Raw genomic sequence first — 23,375 nt, forward strand, 5'->3', positions numbered from 1 at the left:
TAAACATAATTAATTTATTATATTTTTAGACCAAAATAATAAAAATGGAAAACTACAAAAATATTTTATATAATGCCAGTATCATAAACACCTAAGTATACTTTAAAGTTATTAAAGTATTATACATAATTTTACTTGTATGTCTGATCGTATCTTAGGGTCGGTCATAAAGAGGACAATGCCTTTTGAGATATTCAGGTGAGTTTAAATTTCGTTATAAATAGAAAACAAAATTTTTCGGTTGCTTAAGGAAAGATCCGTTTCAAATATAAATGGAATTATAACTGTTAACCGTTAAAAGAACATATTAAATAAATTCTTTAATAAATTACACAGTATGAATATTAAAATAAGAAATTAAAAATTAAAATTTATAGACTTCGTAGTCGGTGTCGCTCGGAGTATCCTCTAAGTGAATAATTTTCTCAACGTTTTCATTAAAGGTTACAACTGACTTTCTTCTCGCTTTCTGAGTTTCTCCAAACTCATCTTCATCGGATGTTTCAGCGGCGTCTTTTAGCTTATCGATCGATTGTATGACAATAGGCATTCTTTGATCTGGTGTCGGTACATCGACAACAGTTTGAGGTACGTTGTCATTTTGTGTCGATGTTTCTGGCGCATCTAATATATCTTGTAATCTCCTTTCGCTTCTCTTCAATTCCTCTATATTCATTCTCGGTTTTGCTGGTTCTTCGATCTTCACCGTTGGTGGAATTTGATCTCTTGATGCTAAACTATTCTGGTCACTAAAATTGTTGTATTTGTACGTCTTTCTCCTGTCGACAAAAATGATTATAATTTAGACACGTACATTAAAATGGCTGTATGGAAAAAAATTAACGACTTTCTTACCATTTTAGGAAAAACCACACCGCAGATACCACAATTATGATGAAAAGTAGAATACTGAGTGCTATAGTCGCCGCTAACAAGCCCGTATCACGTGCCGGGAGTGAGCATATCTCACGACTTTCTAGATGATCTTTCAATGATACAGTACTAGCTATGTTACCCATAACAATACTGTTAATGTCACTGAAAAACAGAAAATTTTTGTGGAAATGTACTCAATTAAAGGTACGCGTCATTGGCCCGCGCCAGACGCGCGCACCACACACGAGGCTCGCAACGGATTTTAGTTTACTTTGTACGATTTTATATAGCTGAGTACATCATCTGCACCGCCAACATCGCATTAAGTCAAAGCAAATTAATCCGGGCGTGGGGTGCGTCTGGTGCGTCCGGCGCGGCCCAATGGTCACGTCCCTTAAAGGGTTACAAACGGATTTAAATTACTCACGAAGTAAGTCGCGATACTTCTACAGGTTCACGGTTTATTAATCCATAAATAAACAGACGTAAAAGTGCTCCAGCGCTGACCACGGCAGCTCTTTCTTTTCTATTTGTATTATCGTTAGAATCCATAGGCATAATGACACTTCTTAACGCTTTAACTTCATATCCAAGCGCATTTGTTAAGTTTGTTAACACGATGATTTCATCTTCCAAGAATGCATCTTGAACTGTTACAACGGCTATTTGATGAACGTCTAACAATCGCAACTGAAAACAAAAAAAAATCCGATTGTTTCTACCAAGAATTATTTCATTGGCTTTCTTTTTGATATAATATTATATATATTTGGAATTTAACAATATTCGTAAAAACGCATTACATTTATTTTCACAAAGATCCGGAAAACTAAAGCATGATATTTAAACGAGTAAAAAAGACAAATAAGGAAACAAGTGACAAGGAAATAGAAATAAAAAAAAAATATCTTGGTGTATTTTTACCATGAGGTAAATTGAAGTACGGTAATGGATACATCCAGGGAATTCTTTAGCGATGACATTATAAATATTCTATATCACAACATACTTAAACACATGAACAATACCAATATCAAAAGAAATCTAAACATATTTCCATATGCAAATAGAAGAAATCGTATTTATTTTGCTTTTATATTTCTCTCAGTAATCGGAAATCAAATCGTATGTTGTATACCTATATTCTTTTCATAAGATATTTAATTGGATATAATTTACTGCTGATGTAACATGTTACAATCAATGTTAAAACAACATGGGTGGTAAATCAATAAATTGGCAACAAAATAAATAAATACAGATAAGGTCAACTTCGGCAAATGAAATTTTGCATCAAATTTATTTTATGTGCTTTCGAGGTTTTTTAGGTCAGATACTATTAGTATTTTTTTCATAGTTCCTATGTACAAAATATAAACATGTAAATATACTATATTTAATGTTTAACAATAAACTAACAAAGAATCAAATGAATAGTCTTAAATCTATGATATAAAATAAAATATTAAAAAACCAATAATTTACTAAAATATATTATTAAAAGGAGTCCCTTTAGGTAAGGTCCAAATTATTACATGTAAATTATATAAGATTTCATTTATTATAAAGCAATTATCGTAGATCATTTGTGTCTTGACCTTCCGGCATATTCAACATAAATTGGGTGATTCAAGTTTACAACTATATATCGAGTAATTTAATTTAAACAAAATAAATCTATTATTGTTCCAGAGTTTTCTTAATTATTATAATTAAAGGACCATAGAACATTTAGAAGGGCCATCCATAGTCATAAAGTATGAAAGTTAATAATGTATAGTTATTAATGTTTCCCTTAAGAAAAAATTTAAAGTAACATAATTATCGAATAAATAATATTAACATTCTTACAGTAATTAAATGACTAATTAATTAAACTACCAAAATAATACTATAAACTATATACTAAAACTAAACCAAACTAAAAATAAAACTATATAATATAAAAAATCGACCCCAAATCGCTGCGGTCGCACATAATTATCTGGAAATAAATCTTTATATTTATAAAATAATTGTGTAGTAATTTAAGGCAAGCTATAGACCAATATTCATAATTTTAGGGTTCCGTACCTCGAAAGGAAATAACTGAACCCTTATAGTATCACTTTGATGTCCTTTTTCCCAAAACGCGTATCAAGCTGGAATTTCTTTCCAACAATATCTATACTTCAATTGTTATTTCATTGATTCGCTTACGTCATATATGTCGAACTATTTAAGGAAACTATAACCAATATACAATACCAAATTGCGTTCTATTTATATATCATTTTAAGACAACTCTGTTAAATTATTTCGGAAAACACAAAACGTCATTTTAAATGAGTACTTTAAACATATGTTATATTTTTAGCTAAAAAAACACTTTTATTCATACAATTATGCAACAGTATATTTGTTTTACCATTTTAAACGTAAACCAAAAGAGTAGTTTATATACTATATAATGCTATGTTCACACGACGGTAAAGGAGTAGGGCTGTGCAGTACAACAATTATGTGAAGGAAAACTTACGAACATAAGTACTATTCAGTCTCACATTTTTCAATAAAACATTCAGTACTTCATTGTCTTACTGCTACGTCTCACTGTTCTACTTGGTACAAAAATAGAAAAAAGGACGTTAGGTCTACTATGTCTTTGTAAAGAAAAGAAAATGTACAAAGGTCGCATCGATCGATAGTGTATTTGTCTCTTCGAGTTTCAATGGCGCAAATGGAATGCGAGCCTTAACTCGTTATCAAGCGAATCCGCACACTAAATTAAAAGCATTTAAAATTTAGGATTCCGTATTACAATTAAATAAAACCTTTTTTTTGTTTTCGTATTTTTATAAAGAGTTAATATTAAGACGACTTAACTCCCAATAAACTAGCGTTAATATCAAAATACGATAAAAAATATATTATTACTTTTGAGAAGGGACTTTGTCATGAGCAGCAAGGGTGTACGTTTTATTGACAACTGAAATAATAGGAAGCTTACAACTAGGTTTGTTTAGTCAAGTTATTTTGCAACGAATTCTGCGAAGGATCACTGATCGTGGGAAATTTGCTACATATATTTCACCAGAATTTTTAAAGTGCAATTATATTTCATATCCAAAAAAAAAAATCGGGAACTTTAATAAAATTAGATAAACTACTATTAAACTATTCGGAACCCATGATTTATGGAGACGATCGAACTTCATTTTTTTTTATTTCAATGTATGTTGTGCTGTAATCAGCACGTCTTCATAAATTTTGTAACATAAAAATACTGGCCAAAGAAAAAAAATATCGATTCGTCGTATCGTTAGTGGCACACGCCCTTGTTTTCGTTGTGTTTCTGTCCCGATGTAACAGTAAAACAATTTAATGATTTTTATTATGATAAGCAGGATGTGATAACGATGCCACACCTAGAATAAAACTTGTGCGACAGGTTTAATGCAATACCATTATTATACTGTATGGTAATAAATTGTAGAGATAAAGAGTATAGAGTATGTGCTAGGTTTTAATTATCTTCGTTGGTTTAGATTGAATCCTCTTTTTCGAAAACTATTTCAAATTTAGAATTTGGCACATGCCAGTAGGGATTTAATTATGTAGCGCATAACGATTTTACCGAAGATATTTTGAGTCCTCGAAAACCGAATACATTGAATAACGGACCCTAAATTGAATCCGTGTCAAAGTCAATATTTGTGTGACCTGCAAGCGCCTTCCGATTGGTTTATAATGTGGATTTACCGTGTAACCGACACTGCATACGATTTCAATTCAAATATACCAGGATACGTAAACAGATGTGGGTCCTTATGTATCCGTTTTATATTTCGTTGTATATTTACTGTTTTTAGAATAAGTTTATTACCATGAGGTCAATATGTCCAGTGCGTCCGTCTACTCCGTTTCGGTCGGTGGCAGACACCCTAAGTACGGCGCCTTGCTGCAGCAGCGAGCTATTGCTGATATGCACACGGCCTGTTGTGGGCGACACAGCCAGCGCAGGCTCCGAACTCCAATATACCAGAGCTGCGTTCTCTCCTATATCTGCGTCAGTAGCCTGTAATAGTAATAAGCATGTCTCAAAAATAGGCTGTGATAAAGACTAGTGGGATTAGGACTTAGTTATGTGTATATCGTTTTCACAGCTTCAATTTGAATGAGATTACATTCCATGCATCGGTATTTCAACAATTATTCATTTCCTCTATATTTTTTTTTAATTTCATAAACCTCTGAGAATAAATTTCATCATGGACGCAGTTATGTTCATTTATTATTTAATTACATTGAGACACAAACTGGTACTTCAGGTTTCGTTCCCAAACCCTATGACTAAGCGAATGTGTCGGTCATTCCATTGTGTTGCGCAATTTTCCCTTCTAAAAGTGTCAGCTACACGCTATAAAGTTTTCATATTTCACGCTCGAGCCTTTGAGGAAGTCCCAAAAAAATACCTTTAGAAAAAGAAACTAAACAAGCGAAGTTTATGTTGACGATAAGATATTATACGAAACATTTAAAAAAGATTCCAAATAATAATTCGTGTATACACAATGTGATGTCATGCAATGTAACTGGCGAGGGGCGGGTTCATAAAATACTGAACAAACGTGTCGTCTGACCGAAAATTTAAATTAATAAAACATAATGCTGTCACTCTTTTGATTTTATTTAAATACAATGATGACATTTTCTTTAAGGAGAATTATTAAAAAAGAAAAACGTATTAACTAATTCACAAAATTTTCAAAAGCACTCATTTTTAAATACTTTGATTTTCTGTTAATTTAACGGATTTCTCAACAAAGCAAAAGTCACTACGAAGTCAAAAAGACTAGCAAAAGGGGATTCTTGCACTGTTTTTTTTTAATCAATTGCTGATTGGTGATTGCTTGCAAATGAAAGCTTTTTTCAGTAGACTAGAAAAATATTTACTTTTTAAATATTATATTTAGGCATTAAAATATATAGTGAAACACCAAAGTAGCTAAGTCATGCGCCGGATACAAGATTGACTCGATAAAATAACCTTTGTGGTCTTAAAGATTATCAAGAAATATGAATAAGTTTTTTATTAAATACATTTTAGTATAGTCTATAGAAAATTTGAATTAATTTAATTTGATATAAAAATGCCACCGAGTAATTTTACTTCTTGCTAATATTATAAATGCGAACGGCACATGGATCTTGCTAAAATTCGGCACACACATCACATGAAATGTAGAACATCATCATCATCATCAGCTCACTATACGTCCCCACCGAGGGGCTCGGAGCCTACCTTAAGTTAAGGGTGATTAGATTATAGTCAACCACGCTGGCCCAGTGCGGGTTGGTGTGTAGAACATAAAGGCTACTAATTAAGCTTTTTAAATTCCGCGCGGAAGGAGTCGCGGGCGACAGCTGGAATACTTATAAAGTTGGTATACTTTTTATAGTATAAAAAAGAAATTGACAATATCATAGTTATCACTATTTTAACAATAATTTATTTAACTCACCGTTAGTTCAACTAAAGCTCTTGGGGGGACTATTTCTTCTAATTCAGGTAGTGGATATCCAACTGCTATTGGTTCATTTTCTTTTAAATCAAATATAGGATCATTGTCGTTAATATCATTAACAATTAGGTTAACAAAGCTGCGTCTTGGGTTATACAAAATAGGGTCTGTTAGAACCCATCTATAGGTACCATAGTCATAAGATCCCAAAGACTTCATAGGTATATTGTTGAATGAGCTTTTACTTTGGACTGTCAATTTGTCAATATCACATTGTAATGTTAATTCAACTTGTATTTGGGATAAAGCCATAAATGCTATGGATTTATCTTCTCTATCTATAGAATTTGTATGTAGTCCGTAGTCATCTACGTATAGCCATTTCTGATCGATCGGCCAATGGTTTGTCATCTCATATCGACAGTCTTTAGTTGTATTTAGAGTAACAAGGTTGTTGTAAGGCGACTCTTCGTCTTTTTCTATAATTATTAGAGGCGGTAGACCGATTTCTTCACCTGATTCCACTATTAATATAACCTGTGAATATAATATTATTGTTTAAAAATAAATAGAGTATCCTAACAAGTGTAACGCAATTTTAATTTGCTAATAAATTGCACACATTTGCATTATTACTAAAAAAAAAGCTTTAATATTATTAATATTATAAATGGGAAAGTTTAGAAAGATGGATGGATGTTTTTTAAGGTATCTCCAGAACGACTCAATGGATATTGATAAAATTTGTCATAGATTTATAACACGATCTGGAAAAATATATAGGTTTTTTAATTTTTTTTTACTCGGCGCCGACGGAGTCGCGGACAATAGCTAGTTAAAATTATAAATCTTTTAATGGAAATTTTTATTAAGTGCCTTAAAAATCGACCGCACCACAAATATCCAATCAAATTTATTGCAACTGCAAAAATAAAATCAAAAAACAAATGCCCTTTTTGATTTGTTTCAAGTAAGTTTTTTATTGACACTATTAATATAAATGTGCGTTTTAATTTTTAGTACACTTGCTTAATGGATGTAATGACATATATTTCCTGTATAAATGATAAGGAAATATTAATTGCTATGACTAATTATTTAATTTTTATCTTAAAATATAACTTGATACACTAAAAGCATCGAAGATCACCTTTACACGGGAAACGTTCTCTGTTCATAAAAAAATGTAGTAAAGTTAGTCATCAAATAGGTGTCCGATAATTTTAGATTAGAAAAAATATTAAAAGAAAAGAAATATTTCTTGTATAATTTTAAATCATTAAAAAATGTAGAATACATTTTTAAAAAGTCGGTTACAATGCAAAATACATCAAAAACACTTATTTTATTAGGTTTAATTTTATCTAGATAAGTTAAAGTTAAGACTCAACTTGAAATAAAAGAAACAGAATCTTAGAGGGTAAAATGATTTATACTAGTTTCCTTTTCAAGGTAATCAAACTGTAGATAGGAGATAATAAAAAAATAACTTGTATTAAAAAAAATATGTGTTTATTATTTAATTGTTTATTGATCCCTTTAAAATCACAAGCTAATAAACTAGGTATAAAAATATTTTGGTGTTTGAAAAATTGCGAAAAGAGAAAGGTACGTCGATTTAAATAAGTAAATTTATAATCGTTTTATTATGTTGTAACATTAAATAATTTAAAAATATTTTCTCAAAGTAAATAGAATGAGATCTTATTTACAAACTCAATAATTATTTGGATATTGCTTTTGTGTATTATATAATATTTGTTATAAGTTACGATATTACTATATTGTGTCTGTACTTTTGTAGAGCCAATTATCGTAAAGGATTTATTGAGAAAACGAGCCTGCGAATTGGAACGTAATTGGAAGATCTATTTTATATATTACTACGTATGTTATATTGTCAAAGAGACAAATAATTGGTACATTAAGATTATTCTTTAGATTTATATGAAACGTACAATTGTATAAAATAACTAGAATAAGACAAAAAAAACTGTTTCTCTTCGTTATAGGAAAGTACATAGAAAAGCGTCATTGATATTACAAGTTGTTAAGGCGTTATATTACAGTATTTGTTATAATATTAACATTTTTCGTATAAAATTTTGCACGTCAGCCCGGTGTTCCTGAATACAAGCTTATGTTTTCTAGAAGATAACAGTGTCGCAACCGAATGACTGAAAAGCCGTTTCTTTTGTAAAAAGCCTAATATTCATCTAATTAAATCGACATTAAAACAGAAAAGACGACATGTATTACAGCAATATTCATTTTCCCTCACTAATCCATCACATCGGCCTTCAAAGGGTTAAAACACGCGTTTAACCAGTGTCTTGTTACTAGATTTTTGGGGTGATACAGGTAGTGACTAAAATGATAAGGTAAGTCAGTTACGGAAAGAAATTTGTATCGCCACATAATATATTGTTATCTCTTTGATTTTTTTAAGGACAAGGTAAATTATGACAATGTGTCAGTACATTCAAAACATACAGTAAGAAAGTTCAATCGTTGTTTTCTGATAATTTTTGAAAGAAATATTAAACAGTAATTTCGCGTGTGTAAATATGCTACGTAAACGCACACACATGTTAAATACCGCTACTTTACGGATATATTTTATGACATTGTCTTTCCTGTCGTGTTAAAACATTTGTATAAAAACAAATAATTTAGTTATATGACAGCTAATTTAAGCAGTCCCGGCTTCGTAACTTAGTTCTGCGGTTTACAAGGTACTGTGGAGGTCGTTCGGGTCGAATTTCTCATTACAATTTAGAGGAGAGATAGGCATATTATATTTGATTGTGATACGTGTTTAGGTAATAATTCTGCTTTTGTTTAATTATTATTAAACGCGTTCATGAGTAAGTAACATGAGTGCACTTTAATAGCCAAGAAAGTGTCAATAGCCTAATGGTTAAGGGTACAATCTCAAGGTCGGTGGTTCGAATCCCGTCATTCGACTATTGTCGTAAACCTATCACAAGCTTAGAGCTTAGTTGGAATGGTATATGAAATATTTGAAGATTAACAAAATCTGCTAAAATTAAAAAAATGTTAAGTGGACTAGAATTTGAATACTTAAAGGCTTGATAATAAACGAAACTTCTTGACCTGTTACTAAAACAATAATATGACAGAATCCGTCAACAGCCTGCACTTCTAATTGACAATGAATATAATTCTTATTCTCAATTGCTGAAAAGCTTCGAGTATCAGAGCTTTGTCGCTTAAAGCAAAGCTCTAAACTACCTAAAACAACAATATTTTAATATTTATTTATGAGTAAAAAATGTTTACTTAACAACTTAATTTTTTGGCATCGTGTTAATGACAACCATTATTTATAATTCCGTTATCATCGCTAAATTAATTGCGATAAATTAAATTTTATTCCTTCATTTGTTTCGTTTTTTAATATATTTAGCGACAGGAATGATCAATCAGTTAGGTAAAGTTATCAGGACTTCTGAGAAATGGATGCATTGTCCTTAATCCTTCTGAGAATTTTTATCAAGTTTATTTGTCGTTTGTCGCGTTCATATTTAATTTATTTTATTCAGCAGATTCTTTCTTCAGAGAGATCTGATTGGATAAAAAGGTGTTTAAATCGCTTAAAAAAAAATCCATCTTAGGATAAAGCCCTATACACACAAGGCAACGTAAATAGTCGAAACTAATATTGTACGGTTTCGTCGAAGCTACTAAAATCGCCGAGTTTCAAAGATTTGTGTTGCCTTGTCTACGATGACTCTTAAGGAACTGTGGCTATAACCAAATTTTTTTGGAAAAATAATTAGCTAAATATAGACTACACCTTATTTAAAGAGGGAATACATTTGTGGAAGTTAAATAAATTTTCTTAAAAAAAAATTACAAAATTAACTTAGGAATATTATCTAGTGATGATTCTCTGGTAGTCGGCATACGGTATTTTTTAAACCTCTACTCATCTCATAAGTTATAACTAGTCTATGTGATGCGTAAATTTTATGAAGTAAATATTGAAAAAATATAGCAGAATTATTTGTCTGCTGCTCTATAGAAGAGCCACTTTACTGTCGCTCGAGAAAATTCATTCTTTCTATTTTCTCTTTACTTTCTTATTTATCTTTTATTATGGTGCCAACTTTCCTGGAAAATGTCTTTTATTATTTTCATCTTCTTTGTCAAATATTGCCGAGATAAGTATTTTAATCCGTTCTTTTTGTGATAGTACCAGATATAAGTAATTTTAAAGTGGTTTGTTTGTACATTTCACGGCATTTTTATTATTCAAGAATAGTATTAGTATCTCTGCGAATTTAATAAAAACTAAAGCAAATATTAAGTTTACCTACATTGGGTGTTACGAGAATATTTATCAAAGACTGATTAAAATGAAAACAGGAGTTTAATTAGGAAATAAAACATTAGTTTGTCTTAAATGTACGATTCGAATTGATACGTTAACTTTATATCTTGTGTCACGTCCTTAAAAAAACAATTAAAAAGGCAAGTAATGTTTTAAAATATCTAAATGACTTAAGGTGAAAGTACATGTAAACATTATCACGAAAAACGTGAAGATGTCAAGATAACAATGGTGTCACGATATTCATGTCCAAATGCTTTTTGTTTAATTATTTCATAAAACGTTAAAAAGCTTTCCGTGTACAAAGCACGATAATAAAATATTACAGGGAATCCGCTTATATCATATACCCAGTAAGCTCACTGTTCATAATAATAAAAAAGAGAAATTTTAAAAAGGGAAGGACCAACGAAATTCCAAAAAATAATAGCCTAAAAATGCACAAACAACTTGACGTCAACTAAACGCTTGTTAAAATATTTATTCCTTTTAACTTATTTGGCGTAATACAAATAAGTTAAACAAGAAACCACCATTTCAACATTCAAAATTTAATGCAGCACGTAATATTAAAACATGGAATAAATTTAAGTTTAAATAGCAGATAATTGGTAGAACAATAAATATCATTGTTGATAAAAGTAGCTGAAAAAGCAGAAAATACAATGCGATGTTCAACTAAAATTGAAAAGTAATTAACCACAGAATAAACAAACAAAATATCTCAATCTAGTAGACTGAATAATTAAATCGACAAAGGACTCAATCAATGTCAGACATAGTATTGAATCACGAGATATTTTAATAATTATTGTGAAACTGTTTGTTCTAAAGTCATTCTTCTGAAAAGAAATTGTGCAAAGTTTAATAAATAACTTAGCAATTGTAACAGGAATTTTATTGATAGTTGTTAATTTAATAAATCGAAACAAGTACTTAGTACGTATATATGTAAAAGAAATAACGCATCTGTATACCATAGAATGTTTACGACGCGCCGATTCATTGTTTTAAAAAAGAAGTACGTTATTTTCTTGGAGAACCTTAATTCGTTTTGTTTTGGAAATACCAATGGAGATATACAATTATTTCTTACTAGAAGGTGCAACGAGTATTTGCTATACAGGTAGGAATAATAAAAATAGCAAATGTTTTAATTCATACCGTGGCTGTTCCATTGACTTGCGTGATATCTGTGGTAGCTACAACTCTGCACGTGTGTACACCGCTACTAATAGAAGCTGTAAGATGTAGTTCACCATTGCTGTTTATTGACAGGATTTCTTTCAATTGATCTGAAAACACAAGTAGATAAATAAAGTCTTAAGCTTTGTGACTTTAATATACTTAAATATAATTCGAATATCAAGCATGTTTCAATGTGAAATTTCTCTACCGAAAAGCTTGTGATAAAACATATTACTATCTCTGTTTATTTCATAGGTAAGAAGGAGAATCATGCTAAGTTTATATATGCTAGAATAATGGAAACCTCTAGTCAAACAAAGAAGCATCATTTACATCTTGTTAAAATGGCCAGATACATTTTGTATCATCATCATCAGCTCACTATACGTCCCCACTGAGGTGCTCAGAGCGTACCCTAAGTTAGGGGTGACTAGGCCATAATCAACCACGTAAGCTTGGTACGGGTTGATTTTTTACGGGTTGTACGGGTTGGTTGACTTCACAAATATTTTTAAATTTCTACACAGATATGTGCAGGTTGCATCACGATGTTTTTCTTTACCGTAAGAATGTCGGAAAAATGTACATATGTAACTTGCAAATTTAAAAACACATTGGTACATGACGGGATTCGAACCCAGGACGAAGTACTTGAACCCCTGAGCCATCGACGCTCTACGACGCATTTGTATCTATTATAAGTCTTTATTATTCTTTAAAATTTTTAGGTAAGCATATATAAAAAAATCTTGTTTTTGTTGTAAATGTTAAGTTAAACAGTTATACAATTTAAACAATACATTTAAAAGTGTTATATTGTGTTAAATGTTTGTGATGAACGCGGAAATATTTTATTGGTATTGAATCATTATGAGGCGTGTCATCTACGCGGGTCAACTGTCGCTCATTATTTACCGTCTATATAAAAATAAATGTCAATGTTAACACCGATTATGTTAATTATATATAGATAATAACTAAATAAACTTATTATATTGTATTCAAAATTATTTTCATGTATTTAATTTTATACGAACATTTCATTCAAAATATTGAGAACACACTTTATTTTTTATCTTTCGATAGAACGCTAAAACAGATTTTTATTTAGATAAAAGCATAACTTTAAAGGGTATAACATTTTTGTGTTACGAACCAGTTCTCAGTTAGAGCTGAAATCAAATTAAAGTTACGATGTAATGAAATAAATTTGTTTATTGCGCAATAAAATGTCTGTTACGCATGACTTGTCAGCGTTTATTTTGTTGATGGAACTTTTGTATAAAACAGGTTCAAACATATTAAGGACAGACACATTTTAACGGTTTTGACGTACTGCAAGAATTATTATATTAATTTTATGCACGCGCTATTTTGCCATTAAGGACAAACAGGCGCTTCTAAATAAATTTTCGAGTACATGTGTATTTATTATTTTTTACCATTGATCGAATGATTTATATTCAATAATCTTTTATTATATAGCAGTTATTACCATTGTCAATGGAAAGTGAGTATGTAATAGATTCTCCATTATCCGCATTCGCAGATACTTGTCCGATTAGTCCCGTCTGAGAAATGTCCACTTGCATGACGTATGACTCGGAGCTAAACCTTACTGTAGGCAGAGCTGGAATCTCTGAAATAAAAAATGAAAATATAAAACAACTAAATGAAATAATATATATTAATTGTTAAATATTCATTTCTTATGATTAATACTGTAATTGAATATGGTAAGATAGTTAAGCAATGAAAATGTAAGGCAAAGTTGCCACATATTTTAAGATATTATTAGTCAGAATCATTTGGCGCGAATAACGTGTTACGAAGTCCAGTTTGAAAATGAATCGTTAGAGGACACAAACGTCGACATTTTATTAAGGCTAGTGCTGGGTCAATACACCGCCCCATTTCGGATTTTCTTCCTAACAATAGATAGTTATTCTAGTTTTGAAATAATATATTTTCTTTAAAATAATCTTAATCTAAGTATTGCCATTTAACATACATCTATGATGCGTTTTAAATACGAAGAATAAGCCTTGTCTACACTTCTAAGGTTACGCGAAATTGCTATTTTCAAAACAACATTGATTGGATGCATTTAAAGCGCCGCTATCGTGAATTGCAACGCAATATCTCACGCAATGAAGGATACAGACCATTCATATTCCACTTGACATTGATAATAAGATCGTGATAGCTTAAGTACTGCATTAATCTTCAAAAAGTTGAATCATAGATATAAATCGCATAATTTCCTTTGATTTATATAAATGATAATATTAAACATTTTAACAGCTTCAAATAATAAGCACTTGACATAACATTGTAGCTTATTAACACAATATTGCCTGAATAAGGTCTAAAACACATAATCAAGTAGAAGATATATTAGTGATTAAATGCAAAACGTCGTAGAATTTTGATGTCACATGATGTAATTTGTAATATGAAGGCATTTCCACCAGTTGGCAGATAGAGGCTGATGATGATAATATAATTTAGTTAACGAATATTAAAAACTCATTCACTCATCATACATCATACATTGCACTTAAATCATTCAATGATGAATGGTCAAGTAAGTACAATGCGTTAAAAATATATAAGAAATGTTCTTCTTATTATAAAACTAGCTGTGCCCGCGACTTCTTCCGCGTGAATTACTGTCTTTGAGCTGCGCGCGCTGGACAGTACTTGGACATTTAAACATTACTTTATTTTTGTAAAATAAAAATAATTTTACTAAAATAAACGTAGCCTAAGTTACTCCTTATTACATCAGCTACCTGCCAATAAGTCGCGTCCAAATCGGTCCAGCCATTTAAGAGATTAACCGAAACGAACAGACAGACAAAAATGTAAAAAAAGTTTTTTTTTTGGTATATGTACCGTAGATACATTCATATACATGAAGTAAATAAACGGATATTTCAATATTACAAACAAACACCCCAATACTATTTATATGTATAGATATTTAATTTACCTTGATCAATGACGTCAAGTTGAAGCACGCAACCAGCACCGGGAACACGAATTTCAAGTATCACGTACGTACTGTCCACAGTTATTGCTATTGTATCTCTCAACCCAACAGTCACAAGTCCTTGGTTTATATGTGCAACAAATAAATTTACATGATCTGGAAAAAAATATCGCTGCTCTATAGTCATTAATACTAATAGAATTATAGTAAACTAGCAAAGAGATCTAATAGAACTAAAAACAATGTTAAGAAAAACAATAATAATAATAACAATATTCATATTTTGATACGACTCATCGACTATTAAAAGAAAAAATCTTAAGTATTACGCATTACTTGACTTACAAAACTTTAACAAAGATTCTTGAACTGAAAATAAATCATAACTCGAGACGAGTCAGCTTCATTATTCACAGAGAAATAGCGTAAACAACTTATAACAAATACTTTGACATTTACTTGGCTAAGGAGGGATGCGAAGTTTTAAGAAATAATTATATTTCACTGACTAAATTAAACTAATGTAATGTTTTTATTTAACTCAACCAACCTCCAAAAATTTCAACATCAGTCCCATTGTATCCAGAAACTAAAATATTTTCATGTGTTATGATATTATCTCGTAAGACACCTCTGTACAGTAATTTGTCGAAATAAATATTGTTATCTTCTGAAGCTGAAATCACACTTAAATTTAATAATATTTTAAAGACAAATTGATTTATATATGTAACTTTTGTTTGTCAGTATAAGGAACGAAAACTAAACTTATACATACTGAACCAGATAGCTTTTTTATTACAGTACCCAAGCACCTTTAATTAAAAAAATAATGACTCTGAGTGCGAATAATTCAAATAATTACCATTCGTTAATGAAATCACAATAGTTGATCTAGCTGTAACACTTTCCGGTTTTGTTGCGGTTATAATGAAAACAAGGAACATATTTTCGGATTGTATATTTTGTGGTATCGGAGTGGACAGTATAACTAATACTCCATCTCCAACTGCTTCAAGTGAAAACCAAATTGAATTGTCTGAAAAAATAACAATGAGTTAATAAAACACTATCGTTAAGTATAACATATTAAATTGTATTAACTTTAACCTCCTTCCAATGAATATTCAACACCATCACTCCTTCCTTCAGTAAGAGCAATAATTTCTTCAAATTCAAGTACGTCATTTTCTTTGTATTGCCCAGTGTAATATGGTTCTTTAAATTTTAATACATGTATAGGTATATTATTTTCTTGGATAATTTCGAGCACAATTGTTGTGTAACTTGATAATGCTTCTATTGCTTTTGCTTCTAATTCTAAAACAATTACTCTATTTCCAGATAAAATTTCATCAGGTACTGTATCTTCAAGTAAAATATACACCATCGCTCCATCTATTCTCTTTGTAAACAAATTCGCCAGTTCTGAAAAAGTCAATACATATGATTATTACAATAAGCATGAGTTTAAGCAGATTCTAAGCATTTTACTTACCTCCATTAAGTGAAAATTCTACTTCAGCAGTAAACCCTTCTACTAAAATTATCGGTTCCAAGTTAACAGTTACATTATCTACTGTTCCCAAGTAATTGTTTTTTTCGAAACCGAGAATTAGTGTGGTATTTAGTTCTGAAAAGAAACCAAAAATCTTTTGTATGGAATCTCTTTAATTTGATTTATTGATTAGGCTTAACTTACCGTTCGTCATGGTTATGATTATTGCAGACCTGGCAGTAACTGAACTGCTAAGTTTACTCGCAGTGATTTCAAAGATTAGCTGCCGATTGTTATTTATAACATCGATGGGAATAGGACTAGTTAAATTTATTGTCACTCCACTCTCAGTCGTTACTATTCCAAACCATAACGAATTCTCTAGAAACAAAAGACAAATTAGAGAAGTTTATGATTTTATCGTTTGAATATATAATAGAATGAGTCTCCTTTCGCTAGTAATTACCTCCAACTAGTGTGAATTGGACAGTTTCGTCATAACCTTCTTGCAGTATTATATTATAACTAAAATTAAGACCTTCAGTTACGTCGTAGGCTCCAATATAATAAGCTTGCGTGAATTTAAGTAAATCGTTTATTGGAGGAATTTCATGTTTCACAACTTCAATAACTATTGTGACGTAAGCGGGAATAGCTTTCGGTGCTGTTGCGACCAATTCTAATATAATGATTCTATTATCAGGAACAATATTATCAGAAATCGTATCCTCTAATTGAATTGTGACTGTCGATTCAATTATTGCTATACTAAAAAACGATTCCAGCTCTGTGAAATAAAAAAATAATAATTAGGATATTAAAAGATCCGATAATATTTCTTTACTTTCAAACCTGATAGTAATTGAAATAAGGTTTGTTTAAAAAACATACCTCCTTGGAGAGTAAACACGACATCGGAAGAAAATCCTTGGACCAAAGAGATTGATTCCAAATTAAGTGTATTGTTGTCGATGGTACCAAGGATATTTGGTTTGTTAAAGCCAAGGACAACTATTTCTTCATTATCTGAAAATTATATATAAGAATAAACATGTTTTCTATAGTTTGAAGCAGGCATTAAATTATATATTTACCTTTTATAAGTGCAATAACAATCGTAGATCGAGCTGAAACTGTACTGTTTAATACATTTGCAGTAACAATAAAGATTAATTGTTGATTATCTGCCAATACGTCTGACGGTATGGGATTTTGTAGTGTTAAAATAACTCCATTGTCCAATGGCGTAAGTGAAAACCATATCGAACTTTCTAAAATTGTAAATAAAAAAGTTATTGTTTTTATTACCAACAAAAAGGTGACAGTAATTTTTTGGTTCCTTTTTACCTCCTTCAAGTTCAAAACTAATATTTTCATGATGTCCTTCTCTAAGTTGTATGGTTTGATTGAATTGTAAATTATCTTCAACAGAGTATTCTCCATAATAATAAGCTCGTTCAAATACTGGAGGTATTACGTTCGGTTCCAATTCACTAATAATTTCTATTACTATTGTTGCATGAGCCTTTATTGTTCTTGGATGGATTGCCTCGATATTTAATATAATATTTTTTTTATTCTCAATAACCTCTTCGGGAAATTGTTCATTTATTTCTAACGTTACAATATTTCCATCGTTTGTCACACTAAATATAGATGCAAGATCTAGAAAAGTAAATATACCAGAAAATTTATTTGCTTAACTTGCTCACGTCGTAATTTCAACAAAATCGTAAAAAAAGTTTTTACCTCCAATTAATAAAAACTCTGTTTGAGGTTGAAATCCTTGATCCAGTACAATAGTTTCAATTGTAAACATTTCATTGGTAATATTACCAGTGTAACTGTGTTTGGAAAATCTCGTCACAACTGGTTCCGTTAGTTCTAGAAAGAAATATGCTTATGAGAATAATAAAGGTAAATAACAAGAGATTAACAAAAACAGTATACTGAACATACCTTTGGGAAAATGCACTGATATTGCAGCGTTGGCGCCTACAGAAAAAGGTTTTTCTGCTAATATATTAAATAGTAAAACCTTCTCGTTGAAAATTAATTCTTCAGGTATTATCGTATCTAAAGATATAGAAATATTATTGCCAGTATAAGAAATTGCAAAATATTGTGCATTATCTGAAAAAAAAGTAGCATCATCATCATCATCATTATCAGCCTAAATTCTTCCACTGCTGGATGTAGGCCTCCCCCATCGATTGCCACAATGCCCGGTCATGTGCTGCTGGCATCTAGTGCTATGGCTACAAAAGTAGCATATTAATTTATAATATCTAATTATATCTGATTTATAAAACAAACTTATTTCTTACCTCCTGATAAATGAAATGTTACATTTTCATCAAAACCTTGTTTTAAATATATATTTTCTATGCTTATTGTTGAAGCATCCAAATAAGTAGCATGATAAATATTTTTATTAAACATTGGTGTTGTAGTATCTTGTTTTATAATATCTAGTACAACAGTTGTTCTTGCTATTTCAGTACCATTACCCTCTGCGGTAAGTATAATTATAAGAATATTGTTATCAGAAATTACACTTTCCGGTATTTGATCTGATAAACTTAAAGTTACTAGGTTTCCTTCATTGAATTGAAGAAAGTATCTTGCATAATCTAAAATGTGCAATTGTATTCAATTAAAAATTGAGTAAAACCAAGAGTAGTAAGTAAGATCCAATTGTATAATGATTAATTACATATATGTGCAAATTCATACCTCCCGAAAGATCAAAGACAACGTCTTCATCGTAGCCGATATTTAACTCTATCTGCTCCAGTACAACACTGTTATTTACCAAATATCCGCTGTAAGTAAGAGATTTAAAAGCCAATGCTCTAGCTGCAATCAAAAGTTTCAGAAAACATGGCAAAAATGCGTTACAATTTTTAACATTATGAGCTTTTCATTATAAAAATAAAAAAAATCACTTAAAAAAAAACAGCTTCGAATTGAAGTTAAACACGGGAATTGAAGTTTAGTAAGTAAAAACTGTTTTAAATGTGGTTTTCGTTCCATTTCAAATTATTTAACTTTGCATAGTGCATTTATAAAAGTCAATTATATATTGGAAGGCTTCTGTCACCTTCAGGCATTGCGATATAAAGAACCGCCTGTGCTCCGACTGTTCTTGGCTTCGTGGCAATTATAGTAAGTAACAAACGTTGTTCATTTAAAACATGTGAAGGCAAGCCTGTCGTGATAATGTTAAATATGTCGCCATCTTGTGTTATTTGAAAATAGGTTTTAAAATCTGAAATAAAGGAAATTCATCTTACTACTATAAATGTTAATGTTTAGATGGATGGATGGCAGGATGTTTGGTTGAAGATGTTACCAGAACGGCTGCATGGATCTCGCTGAAATTTAGCATAGATGTAGAACACAGTCCGTAAGAACACATAGACTACTTATTAAGTTTGTTTTTAATTCCACGCAGACGGAGTCGATTATTTTAAATAAATGTTTTTAAAATACTAGCAATGAAGAAACGTTTTTATATTTAAGACAGTGACATAATATTAATTGCGCGTTCGAAATTTAAATTTATAACTTACCTCCCTCTAGAGAAACAGTCACAGTTTCATCGAAACCTTGAATAAATGTAATATTTTCTACTGTCACTCCAAGAATAGGATCATAAGTAGCATTATATATGTTCTTTTCGAATATTGGTGTAGTTCGGTCATCTTTAATAATTTCCAAAATCACCACGGTAGCTGCTGTTCTGTTGTTAGCAATAGCAACAACTTGCAATGTCAAAATGTTATTATTTTTTATAATTTTATCAGTAAGTGGATCCATACGCAATATTACATTATTATTTTGTACACTAGCAGTAAAATATTGAGTAAATTCTGTAAATAAAATGTACTACGTTTAAATTATACCAAATTGTTTTTTTATTTTGATTAAGTAAAGTTTAACTCTAAATATAATTACCGCTGTTAATATTTAATTGCATTTCTGGATAATCTGTATTTTCTTGTAGAACTAAATTTTGAATTCTTAGAGAATTATCCACAATCAATCCCTTGTAGTAAGCGTCTTCAAACGTAAAATTAGGACCTGAAATGTATAACATATATAAGTTTTCTGAGTACTATATAAGTATATTAGCTTCTGAAATATTTGATTACCTTCAGGTAAATTGACTACAATGGTTGCAGTTGCACCACTCGTGTGTTCGCGGCTAGCTTTTAAGATTAAATAAATTTGACTACTCAAATCCGTCGGTAGTTGTGAAACAGCTCTTAACGTGATTCGATTTTCGTTCAAATCAATATAGAAGAGATCTTTTTTATCTGTAAAAAAAAGTTATATCGTAGAACACAAGTTAAAATAATCGTTGCATTAGAACTGAAAATTATTTTTACCTCCTTCTAGACTAAAATGTACATTTGCGTCATAGCCTTGTTGCAGATATATGTCATTTTCTAGACGAATATTTCCCTCAATAGTATAAGTAGCTATATAAAAAGTTTGTGAAAATATGAGATCATCAGGAAATTCAAATTCTGTGTCAACCTCTATGCGTACTGTTGCGTTGCTTGTGATTGGGGGATCACCGGTGAGATCAACATCCTGGTTAGTAATAAAAAAAAACAAAATCAGTTTTAGTTTAACTTTTTTTTAATAGTAAGAAATTATGATATTTACCGTTGCTTTTATCCGTAAAACAATAGGTTCTGAAATTCTTCTTATAAATGTAGTAGTCCGTAAAGTAGCTTTAAATTCTTTAGGCGTTGTAGATGTGTCGGAAACGATTTCGAAAAATGGATTTTCTTCGATTTCGAAATCAATTCTTTGAGTTGTCAGATCGATATCCCGCACGATTATATTATTGACGCAATCGTTAATCAAAAATCCAGGCGGCAGCGGCGGTGCAACTTTATAAAGATAGTTATCACTTGGTCTGAACTGAGGTGCATTATTATTTGTGTCTATAATATTTATAACGAAAACCTGTAAAAGAACGACCACACTTTTCTCGCTGTTTGACTAACTACAGTATTTTATAGAGACCATGATATTTTATTTGTGACATTAATTGTCGCCCACAAATCCGTCCTCGTGCTGTTAAAAAAAAACTTAGTAGCCTATGTGTTCTTCCAGGCTATATTCTACATCTATGCCAGATTACAATAAGATCCATGGAGCCGTTCTGGAGATACCTTCTAAAAACATCCATCCAAACATTTGCATTTATAATATCAGTAAGATTAGTAAGATAAGATGGAATCGTCATCAGAATTCGTCATCATCATCGTTAAATGATTCTGTACAATCCCGGAGCCATCAAAAAATTATTTTTATAATTATATTGCTTAGAGTTTCTCGTATAAAAAACTAACTTACCAAAGTATTACTGGAACCACCACTGCATCTAAAATTAACAGTAACCCCTATCGAGTGTTCCGTTTCGTTTTCTTCATAGTTTTCAAACTGAGTATTCGGTGCGATAGTGAATTCGGAGTTACTGTATGAAACCGTTAAATACGGACCTCCATTTAAACCTTCGCTGTTCGTTACGGAATTTATACCTGATAGAAAAGTCATTCGATATTTTACATTTCAATAATACATGTTTTATATTATGAAAAATTTATACATAGAAAATGGTAACCTTCTATATTAGATGTGGATCTTCTAAAGAAAACATCCCTTTCCGTATCGTAGATATTTGTGGTGACCGGTAATAACCAGTTACTGATGTTTTCCATAGAGCATGCTGTAAACAAATGCCAATCAATAATCTTTTGTTCGCATTTAGGTGAACGCTACTTTGCTTTCTTATTTAATGTCGATAATTGTTACTTAATAAGAATAAGACAAACATAAACTTTGTATAAATTAATTTGTAAGCAACAAAGTTAAAGTTACAACCATATTAAAAGTCTTAAGAATACAGTCCGGTGGTTAGTGACGCGTGATTTTAAGATTTTCATATCACAATTTTGATTTATTGCACAATTTTCCCGCAATCACAACTATCCATGGAGATAAATCTTTTAATAGAAGAGAATCTGAAGTAAATATCAGCACAATAATTATGATTAACTTATTTACATTTACAGTGGGTATGGATCTTTATTTCTAAAAACCCAGCATCGAGTCATCGTCTTCTATATATGGTTTAAATTCAACGACAAATATAAACATACCATAATAATTGTTGGTTTATATTATACGTTACCCTCGAGAGTATCATGCTTAACCTATACAAGTTTGTTCCATTCTAATTTGCCGTCTAATTTGAATTCCCTTAGCATTACAGACCAATATAATTTAATCATTACCATAATTTCTTGTTTACATAATGCCAGTACAGTATGACAGTAGCGCTCAAAATCAACGCTGACGTACAACTTGCATATTATAAACATTAACTAGCGCCAGTGAATAAAAATAGTCAATGCCCGGTTAACGCTACTGTCTTACTGCACTGGAATCATGTAAACCAAGCATTATTTCAACGTTATATATTACTTACCATAGCTGCCATTAAATGTCAATAAGACGAAACAAAAAAGAACAAAGAACTTTTGCATTTTGAATTCATTAATCCATTTATCACATTCCTAACAGTTATAAACAGGAAACACTTTTATTGCTTTCACTATTAGATTATTAAAAATATAATTCTTTGGCACTTGATTATCAGGAACATAATTTCCACTTTGTAATCACTTCCGCGCGTTGATATACTGTTGCTATATCTTATATAATAAATAATTTAAAAATTTCAAAATCAAGACGATCAGTTTATATTAAGACAAATATAAAACTGAATTGTATTATTTTGATATCTATATTTAGATAGCGACTCTGTCAATATATAGAATGTTAATCTATGTATTCATATCTTTGCGGGGAAATAACACGATAATAATTTCATTATCAGAGCGATAGTTAAAGAACAATAATGACGATAATAGG

General features: G+C 30.7%; 1 protein-coding gene across 1 annotated transcript; it reads right to left on the reverse strand.

Annotated features, from left to right (window-relative positions):
• Positions 1–71: 71 nt before the first annotated feature.
• LOC106125270 (uncharacterized) lies at positions 72–23,159 on the reverse strand. Its single transcript, XM_013322384.1, has 30 exons — positions 22,930–23,159; positions 22,063–22,167; positions 21,795–21,979; positions 21,096–21,401; positions 20,813–21,020; positions 20,576–20,740; positions 20,379–20,504; positions 19,994–20,293; positions 19,522–19,689; positions 19,155–19,277; positions 18,746–19,051; positions 18,378–18,551; positions 18,168–18,302; positions 17,766–18,083; positions 17,513–17,689; positions 17,310–17,444; positions 16,885–17,205; positions 16,623–16,799; positions 16,419–16,553; positions 16,031–16,348; positions 15,786–15,959; positions 15,471–15,596; positions 14,921–15,076; positions 13,421–13,564; positions 11,902–12,032; positions 6,381–6,917; positions 4,742–4,933; positions 1,304–1,566; positions 856–1,038; positions 72–779 (listed from the first exon to the last, which is right to left on the reverse strand). Exons 1-30 carry the CDS (start codon positions 22,985–22,987, stop codon positions 365–367), a joined length of 6,261 nt encoding a protein of 2,086 aa, XP_013177838.1. The 5' UTR covers positions 22,988–23,159; the 3' UTR covers positions 72–364.
• Positions 23,160–23,375: the final 216 nt, after the last annotated feature.

This window comes from Papilio xuthus, unplaced genomic scaffold (genome assembly GCF_000836235.2).
Source record: "Papilio xuthus unplaced genomic scaffold, Pxut_1.1 DF825928.1, whole genome shotgun sequence".
NCBI lineage: Eukaryota > Metazoa > Arthropoda > Insecta > Lepidoptera > Papilionidae > Papilio > Papilio xuthus.

Bases quoted from the DNA above. Each gene is read 5' to 3' on its own strand.
- LOC106125270 (XM_013322384.1), bottom strand. From the start codon at position 22,987: ATGCAAAAGTTCTTTGTTCTTTTTTGTTTCGTCTTATTGACATTTAAT. The intron at 22,168-22,929 runs GTAAGTAATATA...ATTTGTTTACAG, and splicing joins GACATTTAATGGCAGCTATG to CATGCTCTATGGAAAACATC. The intron at 15,077-15,470 runs GTTGGTTGAGTT...ATTTTTTTCCAG, and splicing joins TGATGTTGAAATTTTTGGAG to ATCATGTAAATTTATTTGTT.